Source organism: Cyprinus carpio, chromosome A18 (assembly GCF_018340385.1).
Source record: "Cyprinus carpio isolate SPL01 chromosome A18, ASM1834038v1, whole genome shotgun sequence".
NCBI classification, from domain to species: Eukaryota; Metazoa; Chordata; class Actinopteri; order Cypriniformes; family Cyprinidae; genus Cyprinus; species Cyprinus carpio.
The window spans coordinates 15,010,437-15,033,424 of record NC_056589.1 but is presented as its reverse complement, the minus strand read 5'-3'; the positions used below and the strand labels follow the sequence as shown (position 1 = coordinate 15,033,424).

Genomic DNA, 22,988 nt, shown 5'->3' with positions numbered 1-22,988 from the left:
ATGGTTACTATGGTTATTACTATGACAAAAACTGTGGTAACTTGTCAAACATTCTTGTAAATATTAATATGATTATTCACTGTTTTAAAGGACTCCCAGAATATTTGTATTAATTTCTATTCCATTTTAAATATAATACATAATAACATATTGTGTATTTTATTTAATATGTGATATAAATTAACTGCTGAGTTGATTTTTGTAAAAAATGAATTTAGAGCAGAACTATTCAAGTGATGAGAAAACATAGCTACAAGGTGAAATGGTGAACCCCTTAAAATAAATGGCTACGATATATATATATATATATATACATACCATATATATATATATATATATATATACACACTCACTGGCCACTTTATTAGGTACACCTTGCTAGTACTGGGTTTGACCCCCTTTTGCCTTCAGAATTGCCTTAATTCTTTGTGGCATATTCAACAAGGTGTTGGAAACATTCCTCAGAGATTTGGTCCATATTGACATAATAACATCACGCAGTTGCTGCAGATTTGTCGGCTGCACATCCATGATGTGAATTTCCTGTTCCACCACATCCCAAAGCTGCTCTATTGGATTGAGATCTGGTGACTGTGGAGGCCATTTGAGTAAAGTGAACTCATTGTCATGTTCAAGAAACCAGTCTGAGATGATTTGAGCTTTGTGACAGGGTGCATTATCCTGCTGGAAGTAGACATCAGAAGATGGGTAAACTGTAATCATAAAGGGATGGACATGGTCAGCAACAATACTCAGGTAGGCTGTGGCGTTTAAAGATGCTCAGTTGGTACTAAGGGGCCTTAAATTTGTGCAAAGAAAATATCCCCCACACCATTAAACCACCAGCAGCAGCCTGAACCGTTGAGACAAGGCAGGATAGATCCATGTTTTAATGTTCTTTACGCCAAATTCTGATCCTACCATCAAATGTCGCAGCAGAAATCGAGACTCATTCGACCAAGCAATGTTTTTCCAATCTTCTATTGTCCAATTTTGGTGAGCCTGTGTGAATTGTAGCCTCCGTTTCCTGTTCTTAGTTGACAGGAGCGGCACCCGGTGTGGTCTTCTGCTGCTGTAGCCCATCTGCTTCAGGGTTCGATGTGTTGTGGGTTCAGAGATGGTATTCTGTATACATTGGTTGTAACGAGTGGTTATTTGAGTTACTGTTGCCTTTCTATCATCTCTAACCAGTCTGTCCATTCTCCTCTAACCTCTGACATCAACAAGGCATTTTCGTCCACACAACTGCCACTCACTGGATATTTTCTCTTTTTCAGACCATTCTCTGTAAACCCTAGAGATGGTTGTGCGTGAAAATCTCAGTAGATCAGCATTTTTTGAAATACTCAGACCAGCATGTCTTGCATCAACAACCATTCCACGTTCAAAGTCACTTAAATCCCCTTTCTTCCCCATTCTGATGCTCGGTTTTAACTTCAGCAAGTTGTCTTCACCACAGAGTCGCTGCCATGTGATTAGCAATATATATATATATATATACACACACACACACACACACACACACACACACACACACACACATATATATATATATATATATATATATATATATATACATACATACATACATACATACACACACACACACACACACAATCCGGTCCCAAGTTCTGTCATGAAACTGGTACAGACTGATGGGTCTTAAACATAAACTGATGATATTTTTATCTATCTATCTATCAATAAACAAACAAACAAATAAACAAACAGTAATTGGTCTTTAAGCTCAATACCAGCTGAAAATGGAGGCCACTGTAATGAAAGTTTTGATAAACTAAATTTACACTACAGGGCTTGTTTTGAGACACTGAAGGAATTAATGTAAAATCATTGATTTTTTTGATTTTTTGTTTTTAAGTTACAGAATATGAATACCATTGGGCAGCGTTTTATTAAAAGGTAGTGTAAACAGTTAGGCTAATTCATTATCAATAAAGAGTATTATGTTACTGTGCATTAGTGTCATTTATTATAGTAACCTAATACAATATCTCACATTTAAATATAGTCTGACTGTACTGAAAATAATTATTGCTTCAATTTTATTTCCGTAGTGAGTTTGTGAGATGCTACGACGCCATCTAGCGGTCACTTTACATGACTACAGGATGTCACGCAGCAAACCTGAACCAATGCACTCGGCTTCCCGGTCTTCATTACGTCCTGTCTGAGCATGCTCTCTGAAGTTCAGTCCTCGGCTGCCAAGACCCCCCAAAATCCATCAGCATCCTTGTTACTCCATACTCAGATGTAGTTGCAGTTGGACTTAGGAGAGAGGTGGGACACGCTCAGAGATGACACTTAGATGGAAATTGTGGAGGTGAGGAGAGATGCCTGCTGTCATCTTTGTATATGCTTGTGGCCTGTTTGAGAGAGTGTGTGTGTGTGAGTGTGTGTGACTGGGTGCAGCACGTTGGCTGTATTTTCCTAGAGTAATTTTAGGGGCGTGTTGCTTATGCAGCTGTCACACTGTCTAGCCGACTGGTGGTCTGTGTGTTTGTCTGGATGCAGAAAAGGGAAATATATGATTGAAAATATAATTACATGTGTGTCAATCTGTCTGTACTTCTGCTGCACATCTATCTATCTATCTATCTATCTATCTATCTATCTATCTATCTATCTATCTATCTATCTATCTATCTATCTATCTATCTATCTATCTATCTATCTATCTATCTATCTATCTATCCGTTTGTTTAATTGGCCTGCTGGATCAGTATCCTGTGAGACTGCTGTGTTGATTTTACTTTTATCATTTACATTTTGTTCCTATTCCAGAGTCCCATCCTTTTTTCCAGAAAATATGTACCCAAGATATCCGGCTGTGTTCAGCTCTCATTAGGACTCCACTGTGTTCAAGCTGTTTACTGTGTGTTTTTGCACAAATATTGTCATAAAATAACACAAGTCCTGAAAAAAACTAAACAAATGTCATTATTTGATTAATTCTGATGTAATTCAGGCTTCTCGTGTGGCTGAGTATATGCGTGTGTCTTAGTGTCTTCTGCCAGACATCATCACACACAAGCACATTTTCCATTTATAGCTCATTAGACTAGTGGGAGGATCAGTTTTAGGCAGGGGGGGTGGCCCAGTTGTGCAAATATGGTTGCAGTGTGAATGTGTAAGAAGGTAGAGCACCATCCACAAGATCTGAGTGCAAGGAAACTGAGAGAGAGAGAGAGAGAGAGAGACAGACAGAAGCACCACTGAATCTTCTGTCACTCTCTCTCACTCCATCGTGAGAGCTACAGGACTCATGCTGTCCTCCAGCACACCCACACACACACACACACACTAAGAGAGAGAGAGAGAGAGAAGACACTGAAACACACTGAAGAGAAAACGGAAGGATTTTCTGATTTCTCCTGAGGAGCTGCAAATAACCCTCGGAGAAGGATGGCAGAGGGAGAGGGGGGAGATGAAGAGATACAGTTCCTACGGACGGTAAGTCATGACTTCTTGACCTACAATGTTTTTTGGGGGGAACTCAAAGTTATTTCTGAACGAAAGAGTTTTTTTTTTGTTGTTGTTGTTGTTGTTTTGCCTGTGCATTATGGGTATTTTTGCATATACAGGGTCAAACCACCATAGACATCGAGGGGGGCGCTCACGACCCCCCCCCCCCCCTCCCCCACCCCACCACCAACATTTAGACTAATAATTAAGTAGTAAAATGCAAGACTCTTAAACTTTTTCATCTGGTCTCCCTCAATCTTTCACATTTGATTGCATCATTGCTGTGAAAGGTGTTTGAAATATCCCTGCATGTGATTGAAGATCTGTTTTAAATATGCACGCTTATTTATATGTCAAGCGCTTGCGGTCACATGAGCCAAATTTCACTGGCTAAAAAGATCCATTGTCAATAGTGTAGTGATGTATGAACTTACTTAAAAAACAAAGCAGTTTGCTGTTGGTCAGTGAGGCAAATTTGTGTGAACAATTTGAACCGGTTGAGCAATCTACACACGGAAATCTTTCGCCTTCATACAATAATTCCTAATCTTGAAGTTTCCTGTTGAAATGAATGGATTTCACCTTTGACATTTCGCCAAACAATGGTAAATGTAACCGCACTGTAATAGCTATTTTGTTAACTTCCCCATTCACACTCGCAGCCTCTTCAGGTGGACTGGTTTGTTGAACTGTTACCATGGTGTTTTTGGACAATTTTTGATGGACGTTTTTGCAAGCCTGGTTCTCACCCTGTATTTAGTTGACTATTTTTATGGTGGCCCACATGTCTTTTGACCTGCTTATGGAGTTGATAGTCTGCCTAACAACTCAGTGAGAGATGACGACTCTAATCAGGGACATGTCCTGCTTTTGTTATTGCTGAGTGTGAACTCATATTGTAAGTGCTGTATCTTTTCGCTTATTCTTCTAGAAGATTCTGTCATTCAATGGATGTATGTGAGTGTGTGTGGATAGACAGCGGCTGGTGCATCTATTTGCATCGTTAGTTATTTTTACCTCAGGAAAGGAGAGACTTTCAGAACAGGAGTGGAAGATGCAACAAGCAGGCCAGCTCCTTGAGCTCCAAACCAAACGACTGAAAGATTTTGAAAAAGAACGATCAAATGGAAGATTTGGAGCTGAGCTTTTCAAAGTGTTTAACCACTAAGTCAGTGGTTCTTACCCAGGGGTCTGGGGCCCACTAAGGGGCCTCAGCAAATTTCCAAGTTGGCCGCAGGATAACTTAAAAGTAAATATTAATAAAAAAAATGTATTGAATTAATTAAATAGAAAATAGTATTATATTATAACTCTAAATGAAAATGCTTGAAAAACATATGAACTATCTTTTTCTTCTTCTTATATCTTTCTGGCAGTGTAGACGCTACTGGGTGTATTACTGCCCTCTACAGGTCAAAGTTCAAACTAAATTTTTATATACAGTCCTGTATTATGAAAGAACTGAAGAACTACCTCAGAGATCAGTTTATGTTTATCACTGTGTCCAAACAAAGAAGTCATATGAACTATCAATAACTACATCAATAATTAAAATATATAATGATTAACCTACAGTTCGTAAAACTTCTAGAACCTGAATTGTGGTTAATTAATTTAATATTTAAAGCCCTTAGGCCAGGGATAGGCAACTTCGGTCCTGGAGGGCCACTGTCCTGCAGAGTTTAGCTCCAACCCTAATTAAACACACCTGAACAAGGCAATCAGTGTTTTCGGGATTACTAGATAGATACAGGCAGGTGAGTTTTTATGAGAGCTGAAGCTAAACTCTGCAGGATAGTGGCCCTCCAGGACCGGAGTTGCCTATCCCTGCCTTAGGCCCTTTCTTTTATTAAAAAAATTAAAGGGGTCCCATTTTTGGCACAAATTCCAAAAAGCACAATATATACTCAGGTTCAGAATTATAAATGATAGATTAAATAAATATTCTTATTTGATCTTACATATCCCCCCTTTGACCGAAGTAAAATCACTGTACACACAGACCCATTTTATTTTATTGCTCTTAAAATGGCAGCAACAGTAATATAATAAAAGTGAAAGGCACCAGTTCTATAAATAGTTATTATTTATTAGCAGCTGTTTCTATGGGTTGCTATACATAAGCCCTCCGCCATATTGGAATGGTCAAAGCACGTCCATGAACACTGAGCCTGTATTTCTGCAACCCTAGTTATACGTATGAATATCTATATCTGCATTAGACTTAAGTGGATGATTTTGCTAAACTATATATATATATATATATATATATATATATATATATATATATATATATAATACAACCTCATGCCTCTGTTAGGAACTCTAATAAGAGTGTTATGTGGATGACACTAATGCTGCAAAGAGTCCCTCACGCCTTTATGATCAAAGGTCAACTTTTTATATTCTTCATGAGACACCAAAATAAAGTCTCTCAGCTGTTCTGAGCCCACATGTGCATAAACAGACATTTTTGTAGTGTTGTCGGGAAGGAAACAGTCTATAGACTTGTCTGTAGTGGAGATTATTCTTTACAGGATCACAAGATTTCAAATGAAGGCTAACAGGTGTTCTTTGAACATTTTGCTCTTTCAGTTACATAATTATTTTCAGTTGTTTTATGGTTGATGTTTAGTGTCATTTTTTGTGAAGTATGAATTCTTTGATTGTGTGTGTGTGTGTGTGTGTGTGTGTGTGTGTGTGTGTGTGTGTATGTGTGTGTAGATGACCCACCTCTTCCTCTCAGCACTCCCACTTTCACTTTCTGTTGTTTTTATTTCACTGTGAGGACTGGAGAAGAGAGGGATGAGTGGAAGAGAAAGAGGAGTGTATATGTAGTACACTTCAAAAATGGTTTTTTACCCAAATCAGAAAGGAGAGAACATATTCTGTTACTGTGATTTGAAGTCAACATGAAATTGCGAATCCTGTGTTACTTTACTTATTGTGAAGAGTGCAAGTTATTCCAAATCGAATGGAATATTTTAACTTAACCCTTTAGCATTCTTGTAAAATTAGCCTAAAACGCCTAAAAAAAGACATACCCAAAGTAAATTGCATGCTGTTCTTGAACCATTTGGAGTGTACAGTATGCATGGTTTTGGTCGCTTTTGAAAGGTTTTCCTAAACAGAACAAACCTCAGAATCACTGAAAGTCTTACTGGTATTGAGTAATACAACTTTGAAAACACTGAAAAGGGGTGGAGGGGGGTGGGGGGCTGGGGAGGACTTCCGCCTACATTTACATATAAACTGGAAAACACTATGGGATCACAGCATGAAGCCTTGTTGGTGGTCTGATAAAGATACTGATTGTATCTGCTGTGTTGATTGTATCTTTTGGTTTGCATCATTTGAATCACAAGAATCTCAGGTTTCCAAAGATATGTGACATGATGTGATTTTTTTTTTTTTTTAGTTATGTAACAAAAGTTAACCCTCAAAAATACGTAGTGTGCCGCGGGCAGTACAGTGGAACGCTAACCAAAATAAGAAATGTTGCCTTGGCAACTATATGAAAGAAATAAGGTTCAGTTGAATTACTAAAATAAAAAAACTAAAATTAAAATGAAAACATAATACTTTATCAAATTAATAAATAATATAATATAAATACAAATCTATAAATAATACTAAAATATTCTCACAATAATAATCTTTGTCTGATTTTTTGTTTAATGTAATTATAGGCTAGTCATAGCCATAAATAGCTGTTGCTTTCATTAAAGTCTGGCTATATGGACTTTCGACAAATACAGTCAATAAAGACAATAATATCCAACTTTTTTCTTCTTCTTCTTTTCCCTTGAAAAGATCAGATTACATAAGTAAAATGGGTTACGAACAGGGACTCGTGTTTAAATATAAATACAATGGAAAGACAGTGAAAAAGAAGAATAGACCAAAACGGCATCCAATCTGTTTGTGGCTTTCTTGCGTAAATATGTTTGATTTTCTTTATATGCATGTATGACAATATCCCAGCTTCATTGTAATGAAAGGTGCAGATTATGTGAGATTGTCTTTATATATATTTCAGAGCTAAAGGAGCAGTGTTATGTGCTGTGTGGAGAGTGTGTGACTGCTGTAATCCATACAGTGACTCAGCATGCGTGGGTCAGTCAAGAACCGGCAGTTTTCTGAAGGGCTCAACAGTATGTGTCCTTGGGGGAATCCTTTCAGGAAAGCCCTTTGGTTTTCGCCGACTGTTTCTGAAACTCTTTCTTTTTCCTTTTGTTGTGATATAAGAGTAGAGTGACAGTGTTCTAAATAGAGGCATTACCCAATCAACAGTGATGACCAGAATCACATGGCATTCAGCTGATTGATTCAAACAAGTGCCCAAGATCAAAGATGACATATTTCAAAGTGGGTCTTGCACCAGCCAAGCAACTGCTGTTGGGATGAATGTAAATGCTAACAGAGAGCTTTCTCCAGACTTTACTGAGCACCTTAAAGGTGTTGAAAATAAAGAGATGGAAAATAGAGAGAGAATAGTGTCAGTGGTGTTGGAGTGCATTTGAGGGGGTATTCGGGTTCCAGGCTATAACAGCAGTTTCCTTTTATAGTTTCACCACTATAAGCACCTGACACTCTGGAGGGAGAGCAAGAGATTCTGTGTCCTACTTCGTCTTTGCCTGAATCCATAGGGAGGACAGCGAGTGTGTGTATGTGTTTTTTACATGTGTGTGTTGCACATGAAGCATAAAAGAAATTAATCACTTCTGTAACCAATTCTACACTCTTCAAAATGAAAGTGATGTGACATGTAGTCAAGTATCAGTCAAGTGTCCCATACTCAGAATTTGTGCTCTGCATTTATCCCATCTAAGTGCACACACACAGCAGTGAGTAGTGAACATACAAACACACACACACACACACACAGTGAAAATAGTGATTTTATAAAAAAAATTTTTTAAGCATTTTGTTTTAGTTGTTGGTGGGGAGTTCAGAGAGAGCAGTTGGGGGTTCGTTGCCTTGGTCAAGGGTCTCACCTCAGTCGTGGTATTCGGGGTGGGAGAGAGCTGGTACCGAGACTCGAACCCGCAACCTTTGTGTTACAAGTCCGACTCTCTAACTATTAGGTTCTTGGCACCTTTGGTTCCATGTAGAACCTTTAACAACCTATCTATTGCATGAAACATTCTTTATTGGAAAGGTTAAAAAGGTTAATATTGGAGCTGATTACTGAAAGTTTATTAGGGGAACCCAGAATGGTTCTTCTATCGAAACCCCCCTCATGGAAACTTTGTTTTTTATGCAACCTGGTCTCATAAAAATACAAACCTCTATGTACTTTTCGTTCAACACTCTTTTTACGTACCTTACTGCATGTTTTGCTGCAGTTTCAAAGAGAAATGTCCACTGAGTGGTGCTAAAACACGGGTTCAATATGTGAACCCTGGCACGTTTTTACAATGTTGATATAGATATGTATTGGTGTTTTTTATTTTTTATTATATTGCTTCAGGCACGTATTGCTGTGATTTAGAATTCAAATATCCGGGGACTGTCTACATGTTAATGCTCTATCGTGTTATATGCCCTACACCAGACCCAACCCTAAACCTACCCGATAGTGTTAACAAATGCAAAACTGTTATAAAAACTCATTTGTTGATGCAACCGTGCCATTTCAACTTCCTTATATGCAGATTTTAACTGTTTTGTTGATCCAGGGTTAAACGGGATATGAACCAGAGCTACTCACCTCTTAAATATGTCTCCGTACCCCATGAGCTACCGAACCGAGCTATCGAACAAACCTACCACCCATGAAAACCCATAGATATGAAGCTGGATATGTGCGATGTGAATGTTCAAAAGCATTAGTTTTAAAATCTCCCAGCATATTAATATTGTTTTGAAGTTAAAGTAATATTCTTCAAGTAATTGTGCAAAAATTACGCTTTATTAATCAAAACTTGTAAATCTGTGTGAAAAGAAGTAAAAGGTGTCAGAGTTTTATTGCCTCTAGTGTTCATTTCTTTTGGAAACCGCAGTGATATGTACTTATTGGTATGTATTTCGCATCTCACTAAAAAGTGCCCCCAGGTACGTTTATGCCATGAGACCAGGTACTGTAGGTTTTTAAAGTCACCATAAAATCAAACTTAAAAATTCTTATTTTTTAATGGAATACTGTAGTGTTTATTATAAATAATTTATCAATGCTCTTCATTATTTTTTTTTAAATTGATGTGCCCTAGTAATTTTTAATTAAAAACGTTAACCTCTACTCCCCCTCAAAATGACTCATCTTCTCTTCTGGTCACGAGCTATGGCGCAAGGGCGGAGCTAGTGACGTGAGGGTAAACGCTGGGATGAACAACAGGGAAAAACTGAAGCTGATGTTTCACTTTATAGAAATCAATGCATTGACCAGTTTTGACGCAAGCCATGGCGAGTATATTACCCTTACAAATTGAAAGAATTTTAGGATATTACCACAACATTACTCTTAGGATATAGCAAACTATTTTTTTGTGAATATGACTTAACCTGATGGAGGACGTACTCAGTCATTCAGGCAGTCTCTCTCTCTCTCTCTCTCTCTCTCTCTCTCTCGCGCACGCCATCGATCGTCCTCGTCATCCTCAATAAATAAAACATTAGAATCCAGTAGAGAGAAATCCACTCACAACTAACTGCAAAGTGCCATTAAGATCTGCCTCCATTTTGTTAGCAACGCCCCAACTTCCAACGATCCAATCAGTTCCCGAAGGACGAAATCAAGTCCCGCCCTCCCATTTCAGATGCCGTTTCACTTGGATAGATGTCACAGTAGAGAAAAAAAGACAATCGCTACTTCCGTTTCATGCCGACTTTAAAGTGCCCCTATTATGGATTTTTGAAAATTACATTTCATGTAGTGTGAAACACAGCTCTAAGTGAATGAAAACATCCTGCAAAGTTTTAAAAGAGAAGACTCTGGATCATTGAAACGAGTCATTTTTAAAATGAATCTCTAGCCTTTTTTTCATGTTGACATCAACATGAAACATTAGCATATTGCCCACCCACCTGTTGGTCTTTTCCCATTAGTCTGCATGAAAATGCAAATTAATTTTTTTGCCACTAGGTGTGCTTTTGGAGCGGTAAAAATAGTGGTTTCCCCGGTAAAGGCTGTACACAAAGCAGCACTGCTTTTGCAACGCTGCTTTATCAGGCATTACCAGGCATTACAGGCAGGATGAAATGGAAATGAGACCAATCGACCAATCACTGCAGATTAATCATTGAGCGAATCATTTGGGAGTCATTTCCGCAAGTAAGATAAAAATAAATGCATATTAAAAGACAATGAAGGTGTTTTTTGACCTTGCATGCATGTCAACCTGTTGTTGGGAACTCCCAAAACCAAAATATGAACCTTTCATTACCCATAATAGGGGCACTTTAAAGGGGTCATATTATGTTGCTATAAAGAACATCATTTTGTGTATTTGGTAAAATGAAATGTGTTTATGTGGTTTAAGGTAAAAAAAAAAAACACACATTATTTTCCACGTACTGTACATTATTTTTTCTACTCTATGCCCCGCCTTTCTGAAACGTGTCGTTTTTTATGAAGCTCATCGGTCAGGTGTGCTCTGATTGGCCAGCTATCCAGTGCATTGTGATTGGCCGAATGCCTCAAGTGTGTATCGGAAATATTATGCCCCTTGCCATACTGTGATGCGTGTCCCAGTAAGAACACCGGAGCGACAAGACAATAACAGTAAAACCCATTACAAACGAGCCATTTGGTGCATCCAGTGGGGACATAACTTATACTGTCTTTTTACGTGTTGCGTTGCATCGTTCCATGTAAACATAAAACCATGTCTGCATTTGTGATCGGAGAAACGACAAAAACAAGTGCTACTCTACACTACTCAAAACTCGCGTTTGAATCATCAGTGGCAAATCCTTTACATATGTAAACGTACTTACAGACTGTGAGTCAGAACAGCCGGCATTGTAGTCTTCTCTCTCAGGATCAGGACACAGTCATCCATAAAATGTGCTGCACACATCTGAATATTTGGGTTGAACTGTTCTGGAACAGTGTTGTAAATACAACTTAATCACTGATTTCTATTTGTGTCCTCTTTTGGAAGGCCAAACAAAGTATTTTAGCTTTCACAACAAGACTCAGCATCTCCACGACATGGCGCCGGTGGCAACAGCGAGAATCATTCTTCTTTATTTGCGTGTTCTTTTTTTTGGTGTTATTTTGGTTTTTGTTAATGTTGAATTTTACATGTGGGGGTGTGTTTAAACGAGGCGTTTTAGGAGGGCGTGGACGAGTCTTAACTTTTATAAAGAATATGTCTTTGGGTTTGAGACTTTAGTCTTTGCAACTTTAGAGATCTTATCTATTCATGAACAGCTTGTAAATCTTGTAAACTTGAAATTGCATCATATGACCCCTTTAAGAGTGTATAGGGAAAAAAGATTATTTTCTTAGATTTTTGTAAAGCATTGAAAGATCTCACATTCTTAGTAATGTGGGTATTTCGGGGTTTTATGCTGTGTTACTCTTTTACATGTTGTAAGTTTTCTCCCTAAATACCAAATCTGTGATGACTGGCCTCAGAAATGAGGAGAGAAGGATTTAGAAGCACTAATTTTAGTGCTCAGTTATACAGCTCACAATAAGGGCCTGTCTGTCACAGGGGACTCTTCATCTGCAGAAAGAGAGGTGTGAGGTGTGTGTGTGTGTGTGTGTGTGTGTGTGTGTGTGTGTGTGTGTGTGTGTGTGTGTGTGTGTGTGTGTGTGTGTGTTTGATGGAGGATTACACCATGAGCCCTTCAGAAGATTCCACAGGTCTTGAATGTGTAAAGCAGGAGTCTTTCTTAGGCTTATGTTTTGCTTAGCCCACAGATGATCAAATCTACACCTCAGCCCTAACAGACCATCTGTTCATTGACAGCCAGGGTTCATGTGCGCTGTCATGACCACATCTTACACAATAAACAGGTGTTCCTCCTGCTAGCACTCCAGAGAAGAATCGCGTACGTCAGCCAGAAACTTTAACTGACCCCTGAGTCCACTACTGCACTGTAATGTGTGAAGGAAGATTACTCATAGCTCAAATTATAATGCTTCATACTGTATCTTTAATGTTCCTTATTTGTAATTCTCTTTGAATAGAAGCGTCTGCTAAAAGCCTAAATGTAAATGTAGATCTTGGCATCAACATAAATATATGACATTAAAAACCATATAATTGTAGAATATTTTATCTACTCGTTAAAATTGATAATATGTAAATATGTTTTAGTCATCATTTCATGAAGTTTATTTGTAACAGCAAGTGCTCATTTCTTTCATTATTATGCTATGTTCACTCTTAAAAATGAAGGTTGCAAAAGGGGATTTTTGCACTGATGCCATAGAGCAACCAATTTGGGTTCTCCAAAGAACCTTTAGGAAACCAGGAAACAGTTCTTGAAAGGTTTATTTATTTATTCATTTATTTTTTAATTTAATGACCTAAAAAGCTTTTTCCTCTGTAAAAAAAAAGATTTTGTTTAATAGAAAGGCTCTAAAGATTTTTAAGTTTCTTAATTGAACTATAGATGCCAGTAAATAACCTTTATTTTTGTGTTCACAGCAGTTATTCATACAGTTATTAATCAACACTGTGAAAAATTTGTTGAGAAAATGTAATAAACTTGAGGCAACCAGCTTTAGGACCATTAAGACAGGTCTGTGCTTTCATCAGATGTAATAATAAGCCATATGAACTCAAAAATAATATTGTTCTTACTTGTGGATTTACTTTTTTTTTTTTTTTTTTTTTTTTTTTTTTTAAATACAATGCCTTTTCTACATTCAGAAGTTTAATAAACCTCTACAATATAGTTTGTCTGACAAAGTGGAAATTATTTAGTAATGAATTTATAGAATTAAGTTAAATTAAATCATTGTTGATCTGTTGGGACTGGAATTGACATCTTCTCTCCAATCATGTTTTGATTTGTGAGGTGTTTTTTTTTTTCATTTTTTTTTTTTTATTTATCAGTGTTGAAAAGAATTTAGCATGAGATACTGGTAAACAAAGAACTGAGTCATGCATGGGATGTTAATCATTGCTCATAATAGTGGATGGGTTCAGAAATCAGTAAGCAGAAAATATGACTGGCATTGGAGTCACTCATATATCTGCATTGTGTCAGCAAATAAATAAACATTAATCTTGTCCGCCCACTTTTCAAATGGGTCTATGAGAATATGATATACTTGGCTTTAAATACTATTCAGTTGTGGTGTCTTTGTTTTGCTGACTTGGACCTTAGTAAAATAACAGAACTGACTTAATTTACTTTCTTGCAGAACAGCTGTAGAATACTGTAGAATATTGAAGTAATAGCAAAGACTATAGAATACCAAAGACATGTCACTCATATAGTTTTGAATGGGGGAAAATGCAATGCTCAATATGGCCGCTCAATCGCAGGAAGCCCCGCCTACTGAATGAAGGAGCCAATCGCTAATCGGTAAAGTCAGCATCACTGCATTTGCCGTTAGAAGCGTCCCAGTTGCTATAGAAACATTCAGCGTTCTGAGACGTGCGCTCAGGACTGCGCATGCGTACTGCATGATCTAGCCTAAATAATAAGCTTTTTATAACACTCTTTGAGCAAAATAAACAACATTTATGACACAGTTGTTATTAGATTTCTTTGGTGATTTCAAATATGAAAATTAATCGCAAGTCTAGCGAACAGTTTTGTAGAATTTGGTGTTTCCCCATTCTAAGAGATAGGAGTTGCACTTGGATGCCCAAGAGGCATTTCTAAAATGGCAGACGAGTGACATGACTTGTCTTAAAGAGACTTTGGTTTTCTCCTGTTGTTTTAGAACTATCTTGACAATGAATTTGGAAGTAAGATGGGTAACTAGCCTCTACACATTTATTGACTTTAGGGATATAATTGTGTGGAGTACACAAGATGTTTGTATTGGTGTTACTCTTTTTTTTCCACTTGGAGATCCCTTATTTTGTATTTGTATGGTTTGACCTTTGGTATTAGCCATTATCTGATATCTATTGCCTCTAGTGGCCAAAAATTGTGTTGCAAGTACCAAGTGGCACACCTGAAACCATGCAACTATAAGTATTGCGTGATTCTGTCTGTTGTTACCAACACCCTGATGAAGGCCATGGGCCGATACGCGTTGGTGTTTTAATGCTCTTAGCCCAACTATTAAAGGCTTTTTAACTTTTTGGCATCCTATTGAGTGCCTGGACTTGGATTTTTTTCCAAAATCTTTTTCTACATTTAACCCTTCCAAGAGCACCAGAGGATACAAGGGATTCCAGCAGCGCTCCAGTTCTCTTTTGTCTAGACTTTGGTAATAGTTCACTCAAAAATAAAAATCTGTCATCATCTAATCATTCTCATAGCTTTCCAAACCCGCATGGCTTTCTTTCTTCTTCAGAGCACAAGATATTTTAAAGACTGTTGGGAACCAAACCATTTTGGATTGGTTGGAATTTTCATTTTTGGCTGAACTCTCTTTACTGTGGAAATGAAACTCTTGCTTGTTGGATAAACAAAAATGTAAGATTAATTGGCATATGTTAAATTGATCTAAACAATGACCCATAAGCACACGTTAGAGCTTCTATGTGTCAAACTCAAACGTTTTGAAATTCAGTTGGTGGAGTCATGGTTATGACTCATAAAACTGCAGATTTTTCATGTTTAAGAGCTCTAGATGTTTTCAATAGTTGATAAAACTGCCTAAGTGATGAGAACCTTTATGAGTGCCTCTCATGCAGATCCCTGGGACAGAGAGATAGTACAGTTTTTAGGCTTACAGAATGAGGTGTACACAGTTTGTTTGTTTAATCAACCAACCAATGTGCCATTAGTCCATTTTGATCATAACAAAAGATTATATTTTTTGATGATATCTATTTTTTTGTTAGTTTTGTCAGATGTAAATGTATACTGTAAATGACTTTTTCTGTCTTCATATAAAAAAAATCTCAAGTTCCACTCGCTGAGCAAATTTATTCATATTTACATTGATATTGCAGTGATTTTAATGCACTTTCTATTAGACCATTACAGAATGACTGCATCATTTTGAAATCTGTTCTTGAAGTGTAATTATGAGAGCTGTAAAAGTTGTAATAGACTAGATTAACTGATTTAAACTTAAGTAGCATTACAGTTTACAGTAGGTAAGTGCTTTTGCTAATACTTTTTGTAGTTCTGTGGGGTTTCAGTGCTCTAAATAGTTGTTTGTGGGATATTGTATTTAATGCATGGTGTTCTGTGTGGCTGTGGGATCAGAGACTCTTCTGCCCTGAAAGAGACTCTGAACTATCTGCGAGTCAGCAGTGGAGGGGAATGTGAGCATGGCAGGTGCACTCACCCAAAATAGCAATGTTGAGGAGCGGGGGGAAAGCCCACAGCAGAGAGAGATAGAGAGAGAGAAGCAGGAGCAGAAGTGTAAAGATGGATCAGCAAAACATGGTTGGGACCAAAATAACTGCAATAATGTTTCAAGCTGTGTTAATGGCAGAAAAAGGAAATTAAAGACTTGAGAGGTGCATTTGTAAGTGTAGGGTGTATGTGTGTTTGGAAGAGACTCATCATTTTCCTATCAGGTAGAGTTATAACTACAGTACATGGCATCATAAAATATTTGGACACTAAAGTCATCTTTTAAAATGTTTGAATGCCATTGAATTAGATAAAATATCAAATATTAGTGGAACATGTTTATAGTTAATGCAGTACATTACTGTACATTAATTAAAATCACATTGACATTAGCCAGTTGAAAGAAACAGTAACAATGGCTTAGAAAAGTAAAATTAGTGTCATTTGTCAAATGTCATTCATTTGCATCTAATACTTTTACATTTTTAAAAGTGTCTAAATACTTTTTGAACACAGATAATACAATCTTTTGCAGACCCTCTCTGTCACGCTGCTTGTTTCTGTAGTGCGTTTGTGTGGCTGTCAAAATGCTGCCAGTCATTAAAAAGCTGTGAAGTAGGACACTGACAACTGTTTCGTCGTCCTCTTCACCTGCTGTGCTCCTGTCTTCATAGTAAGTGATATCTCCTTCATGGAGTGACTGCCTGCAGTAAGATCTGCTATCAAATCCCAGTCAGCTGAGCTACACTGACACGTTCCTCTGATGCTAGAAAATACATGCTACTTTTAAAAGTTGTCGTATTTCTGGAACTGTAGCAATGATATGGTTCTGCATGGAGCCACCAAAGACATTTTTGTGGCTTTTCCACTTTTAGCTTTCATGATATCATTAGACATGCAAAACAAAACTTTGGAATTCCATTGTGCCGACAGGAAAACAATAATTGTCCCCCTATAAATGGTGGCTGTATGACTATAAGCAGCCCACCTAGAGAGGAAGTGACATTTTCTATTGGGAAATAGTTGCAGGGGGTCCTGTGTGTAAGAGTATGTGCCTTTATGGTCCAGGTTAGTCGGGGCAGACAAAAGCATTTTAGAAATGGACAGTCTTTAATGCACCAGCCCCTCCTTCTCCTCCATGTCTACTCTTGTTAATCCACCCACACCGTCCCTCCATCTGTCAGTGTCAGCAGTCAGTGATGGCTGTAGTCAGAATGAAGGGATTTGGCTTGAGGAGGTCTTTATCAGCACACTGGAGGAGAAGGGGAATCCCCACACTGATTCTAATTATAAACGCTGTTGTGTGTTTTGATGGTGCACTTTGCATTTTCTCTTTCCCTCCTCAGTTTGTTTGTGTAGCAGCTTGTTAATACTTTTTTCTCTTTCTCTTCTTTTTGTTTTTGTTTAATATTGTTTTTTTATTGTATGTTTTTAATGTGTTTTTGATGTGGTTTTTAGGTTGTTTTTATGTTAATAGTCAGTGTGACTCCAAATGTCTTGAGACTATGTAGACTGCTTAAATGAACTACAACTTAGGTTATAGTTATTGTAAAATGAACGGTAACAAATGCCATTACAGGTGCCGTATATATATATATAGAATATATATATATTTATATATATAATATATATATTATATATTTTAAAGCCACTCTAAACTCAGTCATAATTTTGGGCCCAATAAACAAGCATTCTGTGAAATACTAGTAAACTGTATTTAAACGTTGACTATGTAACATGGCCTCTTATTCCCTATTGCCTGAATTGACAATCATCGGTTATGAGAATGTCAATATTCAGTGCCGTGTTCAAGACAGATGATATACACCAGTATAACTGGAAAACACATCAATAAGTAACAGCCTTGAAACAGTTGGCTACCGTGGTTTCTGCACAACTCTGTTCTCATCAAGTAACACCCCAGCTTCCTCTGACCCCACTGAGACCTTTGTGACATCAGTGGTGATCGAGCACCTGTGTCTCTCATGCTCTTTGACACCCACAGGTGCCACAGCACATCTGGAAACACACAGTTGGGCTCTTTAGAGAGCTGAGCGAATTTATTCAACTGAAAAAGCAGCTGTATCAGCTCACAGTCCATTAAATTGATATAATATGATTCTTTTAACTGATGGATAAAAATTATTATTATTATTATTAATTTTAAATTTTGTTTTATTATTTGCTTTGGAATAATTATTTTTGAGTTTTTTCTATTTTTTTAGGCATAACTCCAATCTTCTGTCACATGATCCTTCCGAAACAATTATTAATTATTAACAGTTATTATTTGTGCTCAGTGAAAAGCACTTATTTGAAATAGCAATCTTTTGTAATATTTTATGTCACTTTTTGATTTCTTTACTGTCACTTTTGATCAATTTAATGCATCCTTGAAGAATGAAAGTATTAATTTAAAATCATACTTATCCCAAACTTTTTAATTGTACTGTACTTAATCATGCTTTCCACAGTTTTCAACATTGATAATAAATGTTTCTTTAATACCAGATAAGCATATTAAAATGATTTCTGAAGAATCATGTGACACTTGATTGCTGGTGAAAAATCAGCTTTGCCATCACATCTATATATATATATATACTATATATATATATATATATATATATATATATATATGTATATATATAATATTTTTTTTTTTTTTTTTTTTTTTTTTAAATAAATTAACCAATTAAAACAGAAAACTGATTTCACAATATTTCCCAATCAGATAAAGCATTGGTTAGCATAAGAGACTTATTTTATAACATGCTCAAAATAATCCCTAAGAGTATTTACGGTTGTGTCGTTGTGAATCTAGACCTAAATATGGTTTGGCTGTAATATTATACCTGTCTTGAGAGGCAGAAATTAGTGTGACACATTGATAAGGCCCAGGTTTTCAGTTTGGTGCTCTACCAAGCCTTCCCAGTTTGTCCTCCAACAGTCTTTGTTCACTGTAATCTGCATGAGCTCTGAAGCATTAAAGCAACACATTAGAGCTGATTGTTTGTGTCTCGTGGTGTAAAGTGTTCCACATCTGCCAAATCCCAGTGCTGATCTGGGCCTATTTATTCAAGGATGAGCTAAGCCTGCAGATCATGAGGATCAGCACAGCAGCTTACCATGAGACCAAAGGCTCTGAATGCTTTAGTGCTCACTACAGATGTTATTAATGGGGCTGCTTCATTCATAAAAGATTTGTGAATGATTTTAGTCTTTCACATAGGGATCAAGTTCTATTCGTATAACATTTTTTTTTTTTATAGGGACCATTGACTGAGTGATCAGTATTGTACAAAATATTAAATTTTGCTAAATTATGTAAATTTCCCCTAATATATATATACATATAATATATATATATGTAATATATATATTACATTTTAGTACATTTTAGTTCTCCTATTTTTTTTTTTACATTTTAGTACATTTCTGTCATCTAACACTCAAATAAAGTTAATCTAAACATTAATAATTCATTAACACTGTTAAGTGAAATCTTCATTAGATATAATCTCCAAATAAATATAATATTATAATGTTGCAGGCCTAAATTCACTTGTAGTATTTAAAATAATTGGTTTTGTTTTTCTTTAGTAATTTGTCATTTATTGAGATAAATAGCATAGAATTTTACTATATCATAGATTTTTTATTTTTTTTAAGTAGCATAGATTTTTACAATATCAGCCATAAATTGAAAATAATTACCGCCTTATAGGTCATGCACAGCTGTTTCTGTGCATCTCTAAGAATATTAATACAGCGGAAGTAAAGTACTCATATGCTGCAGTATTTGAAAAATATGTATTTATATTGAATTTTTAATAAATATTGTGTACCAATGTGTTTATTTAACATTCATTTCATATATATAATAATTTCAGGTATCTGCCACCCTGTACTTTTGATAGTAATATTTATAAAACATTTTGGATGGTTGCTTTTGTCTCTGGGTTTTGAATATGGTCCAACAAGGAGTGTGAGTCACCCAGTGTTTTGCTATTTTAAAATTCATATTCCTGTAAGTACCATGGTTGTACTCTCTCTCTCTTTCTCTCTCTCTCTCTCTCTCTCTCTCTCTCTCTCTCACACACACACACACACACACACACACACACACTCTCTTTCTCTCTCTCTCTCTCTCACACACACACACAAACAGTCTTCCTACTTATAACAACAAAATTTAGATTTTACTTAATGTATATCTTGATTATCTTGATATCTTGATATAAAACATGGGCCTTAAGTAGTAAGTATATACTGTATCATAAATCACAAAGGCTTTAATACCAGCTGTATACTGAATCTTCTTTCTTCCTAGATGTCTTTTTGTGACTAAACATCTTATGACTGGAGTTTTAAAGGGCTTGCCCTTACAAAGGATAGCCTGGCCCCATTTCCTCTGTGCAGGGGACTGTGGGACAGATTGTGCCAGTGAAAACACAAATTCTCTGAAACCTACTTTATAGGAGGGTAGAAGATAAATTGTGAGGCTTGAGTTTTGACAAAAGTGCTGTTATAGAAGAGGAAAAAAAAACTGAACCTAGAACACAGTGAAATATGAAAGGGAAAGAGATGAAGAACAAATGATGAAGAAAACTAGGTTGGAGAGAGAGATAGGGAGAGAGAGAGAAAGAGGAGAAGGGAGCGCAAGATACGGCTACATCATGAGTCAGTGCAGGGAACAGCTGAGAATGCTATATGTGACAGGTGGAGAGTGTTTGGAAGCAAGGGTGTTTATTACCGTATTTACACGCTCTGTGCTATGAACGTACTAGCCCTTGTGTGTGTGTGTTTGTGTCTCACTAATCAGCATGTTATCATTCAACATATTTGCACATCTCACTATGAATAGGTATTTATTTCATCATCCCATTGTCACGAGTCATTGTCGCCACCTGGGACTGTTCATCCTCTCACTTTGCATTTTTTCTGTTTTTTTTTTCCCTTTCTCACAACCTGCTCTGGCTCACAGGAAGACCAAGTTGTGCTCCAGTGTACCGCGACTGTTCTGAAGGAGCAGATCAAACTATGTCTTTCCTGTGAAGGCTTCGGGAACCGTCTGTGCTTTCTAGAGACAACGTCAAATGCCCAGGTAAAGTCATCAAAAAGGTGTCTGGGTGTTAATAACCCGGACAGGAATGCTACTCATAATTACAAATATCCACTGTATACCAAGTTTTTTTTTTAGCTATATCACAGTTATTTTATAAATAATATATAGTTATTTATAAATTTATAAAATAGCTATATTACAGTTATTTTTGCGATGCAAATAATAATTATTTTTTATTAAATATTACATTTTAAATACAAGGTATTTTATTAGTATTTTTATATTTCTTAAGTTATCCAGTGTACCAAACATATGTTTTGGCTGTACCACACCCGTTTTTTTTTCTTTCTTTCTTTTTATATGCATATAACATTTTATATGCATTATGTTATTTCATTAATATTTCAAAAGTCCTCATTACAATATCCAGCATAGCATATTATTTTACTATATCACAACAGTTCAGTTATTTTTGTCAGGCAAATAATATGCAATGCTAAAAAAAAACAATAGAATACTTTAAATTATATGCTTAGTTTTTATTAAAATTGCTTTTTAGATGCATATTGTTATTTTATTCATATTTAATATTAATATTAATATTAGAAGCAATCTACATTTTTCATAACTAAACATTGTTTTTAATGATCACATGAATCGTGAATGGTATCATGCCAATGCAACAACCATATTTGTTTTTTTAAGCCATTAATTATGCACAAGTCCAAAAATGTGTGTGTTTCTTTGTCTTCGTCTGCAGAATGTGCCACCTGATCTGGCGATCTGTGCCTTTGTATTGGAGCAGTCGCTCTCAGTACGAGCACTGCAGGAGATGCTGGCCAACACCGTGGATATGAATGAGGTGAGAGTCTCATGAAGGAGAGAGAGAGAGAGAGAGAGAGAGAGAGAGAGAGAGAGAGAGAGAGAGAGAGAGAGAGAGAGAACGATGGAGAGGTGGAGAGCAGGGAGCAATTCGAAAAGCAAAGGGTCAAAAAGAAAAGGAATGGTGAACAAAGTTTTGGGATGATTGAAAAGATCTAATTGTTATGTCCTTTTACAATTTACAGACACATACAGTATGATGTAGTCTGTAGAGTTACAGTTTTTCTCAGTCACTTTGGTGCATTTCTCAAATCAGAAATGAAATTTTCAAAACTACTTGTACAACCTCCACATCATCTAGTCATTTATACACATCATAAAACCAGTTTCTCATTTTTTTGAACAAGTTGCGATTGCTTTTGTACATTCATGCAATTGATTATGCACACTTATCTGCAGTTTCCTACATTATCAGTTGCTAATGTCTTGTTGCTCAAAATGTATTATATAGTTTTCTGTGCAGTAGTCTTACCCCTCAAAACATCTAGTCGTTAGTTCATCGTATAAGTCAGTGAATGCAAAATGGTTCATCTAGTTGTCATAAACTGCCAAGCACTTTTTTTTTAATATACACATTATTATTAGATTTTTTGTAAATTTGGCATGAATTGTGTGAGTGTTGACTAATGAAGAGAATGTAGAAAAACAATGATAAAGCATTTCTCTGAAATAGCTCAAAGGTTCATCTCATGAATCTTCAGTTGAAAAGCATATACTGTATAGACAGAGGACAACACAAGAGTTACAAATTCTGGCAGGGGACTTATTTTTTATTTTCATCTTTGTGCCCATATTTCTTTTTCCTTTTTTATATCACAGTGACATTGGAAAGGTTTTTTTTTTTGGGTCAGACCACTAGTAAAAGTGTAACTAGGAATTCTATCCAGTCTCTTTCAATCAATATCCCACATACAGTAATGTGTAAATTTGTACTTTTTAAATGGATATATGGCATACATAAGCATATGGCATACTGTTCAGTACAGTAACTGTCATCCAAAATGTTGCCATAGTTTACATCAGAACATCCCTCCAGAGTACACTGTTATATTGACAACATGACTAAGTAATTTGACTGTCTTATCCGTACATAGTGACACAAGGACTTGTCATTCTGATGGCACTGACATGTTCATTGACACAGATATTTATTTTTGAGAGA

The 22,988-nt window shown here is 36.4% G+C and overlaps 1 protein-coding gene across 15 annotated transcripts in view; it reads left to right on the top strand.

The window, feature by feature from the left end:
* Window positions 1-2,192: 2,192 nt before the first annotated feature.
* Window positions 2,193-22,988, top strand: part of LOC109108995 (ryanodine receptor 1-like) — a 107,158-nt gene continuing 86,362 nt past the window's right edge. For 10 of the 15 annotated variants that reach the window (XM_042775102.1, XM_042775101.1, XM_042775099.1 and 7 more), the window contains exons 1-3: window positions 3,187-3,471; window positions 20,864-20,983; window positions 21,705-21,806. In XM_042775102.1, the coding sequence (XP_042631036.1) occupies window positions 3,424-3,471; window positions 20,864-20,983; window positions 21,705-21,806 (270 nt within the window). In that variant the 5' untranslated portion in view covers window positions 3,187-3,423. Of the gene's footprint in view, window positions 2,342-3,185; window positions 3,472-20,863; window positions 20,984-21,704; window positions 21,807-22,988 lie in introns of those variants that run through there. The other 5 variants (XM_042775092.1, XM_042775089.1, XM_042775093.1 and 2 more) reach the window with 2 other exon arrangements.